The sequence below is a fragment of the Aplysia californica genome, unplaced genomic scaffold (assembly GCF_000002075.1).
Source record: "Aplysia californica isolate F4 #8 unplaced genomic scaffold, AplCal3.0 scaffold00005, whole genome shotgun sequence".
NCBI classification, from domain to species: domain Eukaryota; kingdom Metazoa; phylum Mollusca; class Gastropoda; order Aplysiida; family Aplysiidae; genus Aplysia; species Aplysia californica.
The window spans coordinates 347,845-357,706 of record NW_004797275.1 but is presented as its reverse complement, the minus strand read 5'-3'; the positions used below and the strand labels follow the sequence as shown (position 1 = coordinate 357,706).

The window sequence follows — 9,862 nt, the reverse complement described above, 5'->3', positions numbered from 1 at the left end:
CCCCAAAAACCTGTGTGTGGTCTTAACTAAAACTTAAAAGAAAGTTCCTTTATTTTTCACCTCAGGTTTCTCAAAATTTTCCAAGTGGGTGGTTGGTGGGTGCTCTGGTGTGGTTTGCTTCTTCCTTCCTATCAAACATCTATTGTCCTTATCTCCCCTTCTTATTTTTTTTGTTTGTTACTCTTTCGTAACACCTCTAATCTTCTGGCGCTCATATGACCTTATGCAGTTGCGAGTGCCGTAAAACCTCTACTAAAACTAAAACTAACCTAAAAAAAATTTTTCCAACTACTGGAATCAACTTTTTCTGAAACAAAGACACACTAAATTGTTCAGATATTTTATAAGGGATTTTAGGGAGTGCTTATTTAGGCCACATATGGCCTAAATAAGGTAAGGGAGGGGGGTTTAGCTTATTTAGGCCACAGGTGTGGCCTAAATAAGGTAAGGGAGGGGGGTTTAGCTTATTTAGGCCACAGGTGTGGCCTAAATAAGGTAAGGGAGGGGGGTTTAGCTTATTTAGGCCACCTTTGACTCACTCTGTGTGTGTGTGTGTGTGTGTGTGTGTGTGTGATTGTGTGTGTGATTGTGTGTGCGCTCGCGCCCACGCACGTGTGTACGAATTCAAACTCAGCTGAACTTTACGCAAATTCAAATGGGAAATTTCTGCTGGATTATAGGCCGCTAGGCAATATGTGTCAAGTTCCCTGTAGACATAGGTTTTTCAAGCTGATGCCCGTCAATGCTTGGGCCACCTCAGACTTGAGCTTTGGTCCTCACAAAATTGATAAAAGCCTCACAGAAACATACTAGGCTTGAGGTCATTAAGCTGATATCTGGGGATGCCAGATATTTTATAAGGTGAGCCAAGGTGCCATGGGTTTAAATTATTATCAAGCAGCCAATGAGTGGAAACCGTGCGCTGTGTGTACCTCTGGCAGCCAGTTCGCTGGCAGCACAGTGGGGCAAACACATTAGTTTAAAGAGGACAGTACAACTGAGAAAGATGGATGGCCGTTTTATAAAGGTGTAAATACTATGTTTATGTATAAATAGGCGTTGCTTTTCGTACGTTGGCATAACTGGGTTTGACAGTGGTCAACTGCACAAAATCAAGGGTAAAATTGAAACAAATTAAAAAGTGAGATGACATTTGCAATCATTCAGTCACGTACCAAAGGAGCACTTCCTTTCTGTCGCCAGGTAATAGTGTTTAAAAACTCGTCAAGACTGTCAAAGTACAGCCATCTCGGTCTGTACACATTGGTGGGATCCTTTTCTTGACTGTCTAACACTTTACGGAGCTCTCTTACATAAGTTGTCCTCAAAGAGTTGATCTTTCTCTTCAAAACCGTTACATTGTCCTCTGAAAATAAACCAAAAAATTTCAATCACATAGAAAAACAAATCAAACCATCAAGAGATTCAATTAAAAGGCCTGGCTTCAGAACTTCATTCACAGGATGACCTTATCACAGGTTGTGCAAGTTTACTCCATCCTCACCACTGCTGCACCAAATATACAGTAGAACAGGACAACAGCGGCACCTGCTGCAGCAGGACCATCCCTACAGCGGGACCTTACCGGAATCCCCCCCCACCCCCCTTTTTTTTTCACTATGTAAACTCAATTAAATTACCAGTGTCTAGGTTTAACAGGGTAAGGAAAGGCCCGAACTTGGATACAGCGGGAGAGATCGAGCGAGCTTTAGTTGTGGGGAAGGGAGCTGTAGGCAGGGTCCAAACAGGCAATAAGCGGTGCAGCATTCGAGATATTAGTGATTAAAGGAGGTCAGGGTAAAATTAGTGAGAAAATGGCCACCAAATTTTAGTAACTTCCATAGCCTGAGAGTCCTTGGAAACTGAAAATTCATATTTTTTGTGCCTTTAATCAATGTGTTTTTAAATGAAAATTTCAAAACAATTGCCCATATGCCCCCCAAAAATGCAGATTGTGTACATCAATTAGGTGTTTGAGTACTGATGTCTGTGTACATCAAGGTGTTTGAGTACTGATGTCTGTGTATATCAAGGTGTTTGAGTACTGATGTCTGTGTACATCAAGGTGTTCGAGTACTGATGTCTGTGTACAAAAAATAAAAAGCACTGTTCCAAATTACACTGAGTATGCCCACCAGAGATACCTAAAACGCAATTCGGCTTTGTTCATGACAAGGGCACCAGAAATGCTATATTCACCTTAACTATGTTAATGGAAAGATGTACTGAAGCACAGAAAGATCTGTACTTATGCTTCATAGATTATTCAAAGGCATTTGATAAAGTTAAAGTTAGACATGATGAGCTATTTAAAATACTGGAAAAGCTAGACATAGATGGAAAAGATCTAAGAATTATCAGCAGAAATTTGTATTGGGACCAAAATGCTGCTGTACAAATTAATGGAGAATACAGTGAAATATAAGCAGATCAGGCGAGGAGTGAGGCAAGGATGTGTTATGTCACCAGACCTCTTTAACATCATGCACAGTGAGTGAAACAATCCTTAGAAACATAGAAGAATGTCCAGGCCTCAAAGTAAATGGAAAAAATATTAATAACATCGGGTATGCAGATGACACAGTTTTAATAGCAGGCTCCGAAAAGGACCTTCAATTACTTCTTGATTCTTTTGTAACAGAAAGTGAACGTAGTAAATGATTGTGGTTGAATGTAAAGAAAACAGAATGCCTGGTAATATCCAAAAAAAGCAGCAAACTCTAGTTGTAATCTCATTAGCAAAGGTGAAAAGATCAAACAAGTCCGACAGTTTAAATATCTAGGACATATGATAACATCTGACCCCCAATATGTTCCACAGAAATAAAAAGGAGAACTACAATGGTTAAGGCTAGTTTCAATAAAATGAGCCCAATCCTGAAAAATAGAAACATCTCAATGAACACCAAAATGAAAGTCCTGAAATGCTATGTTTGGTCAACCCTTCTATATGGCTGTGAATGCTGGACAATCACTAAAGACAGTGAAAATAAAATAGAAGCAACAGATATGTGGTTTCTTAGGAGACTGCTTAGAGTACCGCGGAAGGAAAAGAATTCAAATGAGGTAGTGCTTGATGAAGCCCATGTGGGACGCTCAATGTTTTAAAAAATCAGGAAACGACAAATGCAGTTTTTGGGACACCTGAATAGACATAGATAGGGTCTTGAACATCTAGCTCTCACTGGCAAAATTGAGGGCAAGCGAGGCAGGGGTAGACCCAGAACAACATACTTAGGGAACCTAAACAAATGGGTCACAGGGAAAGATCAGGGAAACGTAGCTTTTTTTAGAGCATCTGAGCAAAGGAATAAATGGAAAACCATGATCGCCGATGTCTGTCGCAGATCTGGCACTGGATGATGATGATGATGCCCAGTAGCTCTCTTCCACTCTAAGGCAGGGGCGGCTAGATGTAGTAGCCATCGTTTCTACCTGATAATATTGTAGTTCTGCCTGAATTGTGGAAGCTTTCTCAGTTTTTTTATAAACCTCCTAGGATTTTACTCCTTTTTTTATGACGTTGTTCTGATCAATATTGGGTAGATCTAGATCTAAATCTAGAAAAATCTAGATCTAGATTAGATCTAACAATTGTTTCTGACATTGTTTGCACAAAAGTAGACACGTCTTGTTCATCTCTCATAATCATAATCATCTGAGTTAGAGTTTGAGCAAGTTTAAGTCGAAAGACGCTTGGATAACAAGACGGTGCAACTCGAACTTTAAGTTAGGCCTAGAGAACGTATACAAGCTGTCTACTGTCTACGTTCTCTAAGTCTAATGTTCAGTGCTTCCAAGCGTGGCATCGAATCCCGGTCCCGAAAGGGTTTTTTTTTTTTTTCTTCTCCTGAGCCTAAAATTTTTTATTAAAAAAAATTAGACTCACAGACCAAGGAAATTAAGCCACTACTGAACTTTTAACCAGGCCTAAACTGGTAAAAGCAAAAGTATGGGCAATAACGGCAATAGGCCTACTAAGGCCTACTTTGTCTCCTCTTGGGGACAAAACCAGAATATGTGCATGCTTCATCACTACATAAAAAAAAACTACAAAGCAAAAAGATATAATTATGGGAACAATTTGTTGGTCAGTCGAGCTAGAGGACAACAACAACAAAACAACAAAAAAACCCAAAAAAACCGTCCAGGACCGGGATCGAACCCACGCTAAAAAAATAATGGTTTGACTTCAAGCGCAGACGCACTGTCACTTCTGCCATCAGAACTTCCGATAACGATATGAGCAGATTAAGCTTGATATTTTACACATGGCGACACGGCGTTTTATTTAGCACTTGCCCTAATCGCAACGCGGCGTTTTATTTAGCACTGGCGCTAATCACAACGCGGCATTGCAAATAGGCACTTCCTAAAAAATAAGGCCGGCACTATTTCTCCGAACGTTCGGGAAAATAAAGCTGGGCACAATTTCTCCCAACACTATGAAATCACATCCTTTCCTGCAAATTTTGGATATATAGATCTTTGTCTTTAATTATTATTATAGGCCCACCAAAGATTGTTCGTATACAATAAGGTTCAATCGGTCCAAAAATGTCCGCAGTAAATATTTATGTAAAGAAATGCTACAGTTCCAAACACTTTTTCGCTACAGATGACGTGTTGCCTATGAAGGGTGCTTCTCTTAAACTTAATGTGTTGTGTTCACTCGTTTTGTCTAGATCTAGATCTAGATCTATGGAGGGTCACTGATAACGACACACAGAACTATAAGCACCTCAGCTTTTGTCAAGGCTGCGACCAATCAATAGTGGCTCGATTTTTTTGGCATTTTTTGGTCCCCGAATCGGGTAATAAAAGTCACCAAAAAAAAAAAAAAAAAAGAAACTGAACCTTTTTACTTTTTTTGAAAGAAAGTTTACTTAGCTTCACCTCGTCTCTTTCTCATTTGTTGTCACCACGTTGATTTGTAGAATACGTTACAGTACGATTTGTATTGCTGTTCCTCTTTTATTTTTCCCTCTTTAAATTGTGTTGTTTTATTTTGTTGGTGAGAGTAATTTTTTTTTCTTGTTATTGTTCTGATGTGTTGTTTTTCTAATGTTTTTTTTTTGTTGGGGAAAAGGGGGAGGGGGGTGTTGTATAGTGTAACGTCATTTAATTTGATGTTCCTACCTTCATTAGATTCTAAATATATATCTATAGATTTAAATAAGTTATGTTTGAGCGTTCCACCAAAACCGATTACATGTACAGACACTGGCTGGCCCCTTGTGTAACAATGACCACGTAAAACCTTTTTTTGTCAGAAAGTGAAAGCGTTGGCAAATAGGTGCATTTTGTAGCTGTATATTCACAGAGCATGGAACTTTTTGAATTTTTGCAATCCATCAATAAACAAAAAAGTTACGAATTTTTTAATCAATTAATTTTTGGTACACTTTTATATATTAAAAACCCCCAAAAGTATGGGAAGTTCTTTGGTGAGTTTTGAGACAATATTCGTCATAACTCGCTCATTTCTCTGAGCATTTAAAAGAAACTTGGCAACCCAGTACATTTTCTAGTGAATCTAGTCCTGCTTTCAGATTTTTCATAGCAATCCTGCTTTTTGAGTTATGAAGACGTTTTTATCTATATAGGTATAAATGTGGCGGTTTTCGGTGCGTTTTGAGACAATATTTGTCATAGCTCGCCTATTTCTTTGAAAATGTAAATGAAACTTGGCAGTATAGTACTTTTTTAATGCAGAATCTAGTCATGCTGTCAGATTTTTAATCTGTCATACTTTTTGAGTAGAAAAGACATTAAACAGGTAAAAAAGTGGCGTTCTTTACAGATTTACAAAGATTATACAGTCATAATATGTTCTCCCAAAGTTATGATATATTTGAATGAAATTTGTCAACATAAAAGGTTCCTCCTTGCCAAGCAATGCTCTGGATCAATTTGTCACAAAAATGTAAGTAGAGAGCTGGATTTATTAGTCTAATAAATCCAGTTCTCTCACTACTAGTAAAAGCATGCACACTTTGTAATAGAAAATAAGATCGTCTCTGTGTATCCATTGTTGGACAGTCCTATTGTGTGGTAGATTAAGATGCGTTCAGATAATATACAAGTCATGGGAATATTTCGCATGTGTAGGCTACAAATACTACAATTCATACAATATATGTAACATATATTTACACCACCCCCCCCTTCTCTCTCTCTCTCTCTCTCTCACTCACTCTCTCTCTCTCTCTCACACACACACACACATGCACGCGCGCGCACTCACGCGTGAACGATAACAATGTATAAACGGGACTATCTTCCCAGACTGGACTAAATAAGTACCGGTATTTTTTTACTTTCCCTCCCGTCTCACACTCAGCTACCAGTTATCTATTTTCTACTAAATATTGATGTGCTGAACACGAATATCAACTTCATTTCCGTCGCAAATTAACAGTTTTTGAAATATTTGATTGTTTTTAACCGAGATAGACATGCTTTGGACCAATCGGGGGGGGGGGGGGGGGGGTCCAGGGGTCCTGCCCCACTGGGGTAAAAGAAAATCTGGGGGGTTACAGGGGGCATGCCTCCCTGTTTTTACCTATAATTTGATATTTTACAATTAGATTCGAAACTGTCTTGAAAATAATTGATTTGCGACAGTTTTAGTGGCTTTATGTGTGATCTGCAGCAAACAGTACAGCAGTTTGACCCCTGAAACAGTGCATCTGTGTGCAGGAGTGAAAGTAAAAATTTACCTCCTAAGTAGAATCTACCATACACTCTAATTACAATCTTAATGCCTCACTTTTCCAAACAGAGCACACAGGACGAGTCCAAGTGTGTGCTTTCCCAAGAGGGGGGAATAGGCTTTCTACAGTCTACGCAAACACAATGCCATACCACTTCTCAAGATGTTTGCTTAAATGTAAATGTTTCTATTCTAGAATCTAGATTTAGATTCTAGATCTAGATTCTATACATTACAGAGGCCTACCTAATAATAATAAACGTGGGGGGGGGGGGGGGGGGACTAGCGGTAGGCCTACCGCACAGATTTTAACGGCGGTAGCTATAGAGTAGATCTTGCAGGTGTGCAGCTTGAACTGAAGGAAGATCTAACTCGGACGAAAACGTCTCCGATTTTGTGGAATCAAAGAATCGTGAGAATCTGCTCAGGTCTGGTCTGCTGTGATTGATCGTTCAAACTCCATCCGCTAATCAATTAACTCACCTGTAACCGGATACCCAGCGTCTTTTAGAATTTCTTCAAGGGCTTTCTGCCTCAAATGTTTGTTCGCATGTTCAGGACTTGTTGAATCCCACAAACATGGTTGGTTTCTATACAGGTCAACGAGGAGACTTAGATGAATGGTCTCTGTCTCCATTGTTGTTCTATTTCTATTCTATTTATTCCATCCGGCCCGACCCGACGCCGACGAAAGAAAGCCCCGACGAAAAGTAGAAGCAAGGGATTGCCAACTTGCCATTTTGGCAAAATCGGAAGCAGAATTCTTGGGTCGGCCAAGATATGAACCGAATGTCGAACAAGATCCAGGCCTAGATACCGATAGATTTTAAGGTACCTACACACTTATTGTATAAATTTACATAGTATTATCGAAACGAACGATAGGATTGACACTCGACTTCATTTAGAAAGAGTTAATTAAAACATTTGTAATGTCACCAAATAAATCAAGCCTTGAGAATACTTCTTCAAGATATAAACAAACATATAAAGGTAGCCTATAGTATCTCATGTTCACTGCAGCCATTATAAGTAAGGCAAAGATATAGCCCACAAAACTATCTTTAGACCCCCACGGTAATTTCGAGAAAGATACCATGCAAAAGACTTTGTTTTAGCCTTTGAATGTCACACTCACACTAACGTTTGAAAGCAAAAGATTGTCGAATACAGTGTGGTAACTCAGCCTTTTGCTATTATATAGAGAGATAAAAATCTGGCTAAAGTTTGATGACGGCCTCGCGTCGCGTCTCCTTGTCTTCCGACATTTATTCTATAACAGAGTCGAATCACGCATCCGATTAGTAAAAATCTGTAGTGATCGGATAAACAAAGTTTATGTAAACTAAAAAGCCTCTAGGCTACGCCTAGACTAGAGATTGCTCACTTTCGTCTGACCGCGGTTAGGACAAGATAAAATCATAAAATGAAATCCCGGTTTATTCTTCTCAGATCTTCGCAAACGGGACTATGATGACTAACAAAATCTATCTTAGCCTATTCATAAAAGGTTACTGAAAACTAAAGGTCCGATACATTTTCTTTGAGTTAGTGTTAGCCTAAATTACGTGAGGGAAAAAAAAGAAGGAGATCTAAAAGCAAAGAAAGAAAGGCAGAGAAGAACAAGGAAGCTTCTCTAATTACCATAAATCTAGTATAATTAAAGCTGCTTAATTTGGAATAAACATCAAATGTGTAGATCTCTGTTTCGAATAATAGATCTAGTAAAATGTATTATAACTCTAATACCGGGTATTCAGGTCTTGTAATTAAATTCCTGCGTGGTTGAATGGTGATCTGATGTGATCTGCACATTATTCTCAGCTTTACTTTTCTTTTCCTATCGAATTTCAATTAGAGAAATATAGGGGCCTTATAGATCTAATTTAATTTTTATTTAAATACGTGCATGTGATTTTACGCGTATATAACGGCCCTGTACACAGCCTAGAGAAATTCCCCCTGGGACAATAAAGTATTAGAGATAGCTGTCTTATCTTATCACAGCATACACCTAAAACATTTTTAAAAACTGACATATTTTCCTCGACACCACACGTACCTTTAGTTGTCTCCTTAGTAGCAGTAGAAAGGCTGCATAACCAATTAAGAGCCAGGAGCCCTGAGGAGGGGGGGGGGGGCAGAAAGTGGAGACGAAATCAGACGATGGAGCATATTATGGTTTGAGAGCAAGAAAGGAGGTGGAAAGGAGAACATTTTAGAGAAGAAAATTTACCGTCGCTGTCCGGATTCGAACCCAGGACCTATTGAATGAGAGGCAAGCACCATAACCTGTCGACCACGAGAGTCCCCTGGCACTAGTTTGCTCGGCCGACGGTATTTTGTTTCCAAACTGTGATCGTAAGATTTTAATTACATGTATTTGTATATGCATCCCCGCCAACACAGTTTAGACCGTTCAGGCGGCTGGTTAATCCGATCATAACAGTCAGGGCGAACCAGGACTGAGAGGGAGTAGATCATTAGGGCCTGACTGGCAGCGTCCCTGAAAATTTTGGGGGTGCGACACAAAGCACACAATAACTCAGGCAACACAGACTGCAGTCCAAAGCCATATTTGAATTTAAACTGAGCTCATAAAAAAGACAAAAAATACAGTCGGCAAAGGATGAGTTTTTGTCGTTGTGAGGGTGAAAAAAAAAAAATCAACTTATCCAGAAGTTCAACTTTTAACCGTAATTGGGATCAGAAAAGAAGAAGAGGTGCTGGGACCCGAGAAAAAGATCAGCTTAACTGAAGATCTACTCAAGCGAGTTCAGCACAAATGGAGTCGACTATACATAATACTTGAAACTCGGTTTCAGCGGACTCGGATTCAACGAAAACTTCGGTTCAACGAAAGGAGTAGGATTCCACGGATTTTTATTCATAAAAATCAATTGAAAAAATGACTCGGATTCAAAGAACACATAAATGAGCTTACTCGGATTCCACGAAGTTACTTGCAGGGTGTTCTGCTTTATGCGAAAAATCAGCGGCCTCCTTTCATACCAACACAAGCGATGTTAGCACGCACCCATGTCTTATATAGCGTGAGTTGGGGTCGGACGGGCGGCCAGCACACGTGTGACTGTGTGTTCGTATGTCGCGGGGAGGGGGAGGGGGGGGGGGGAGTGCGTGAGGGTA

The 9,862-nt window shown here is 39.6% G+C and overlaps 1 protein-coding gene across 1 annotated transcript in view; it reads right to left on the bottom strand.

Annotated features, from left to right (window-relative positions):
- Window positions 1–7,465, bottom strand: part of LOC101847004 — an 11,421-nt gene extending 3,956 nt beyond the window's left edge. The window contains exons 1-2 of the mRNA XM_005089309.2: window positions 7,199–7,465; window positions 1,176–1,366 (exon numbers count right to left, since the gene is read on the bottom strand). Of these exons, the coding sequence (XP_005089366.1) occupies window positions 1,176–1,366; window positions 7,199–7,352 (345 nt within the window). The 5' untranslated portion in view covers window positions 7,353–7,465. The remainder of the gene's footprint in view (window positions 1–1,175; window positions 1,367–7,198) is intronic.
- Window positions 7,466–9,862: the final 2,397 nt, after the last annotated feature.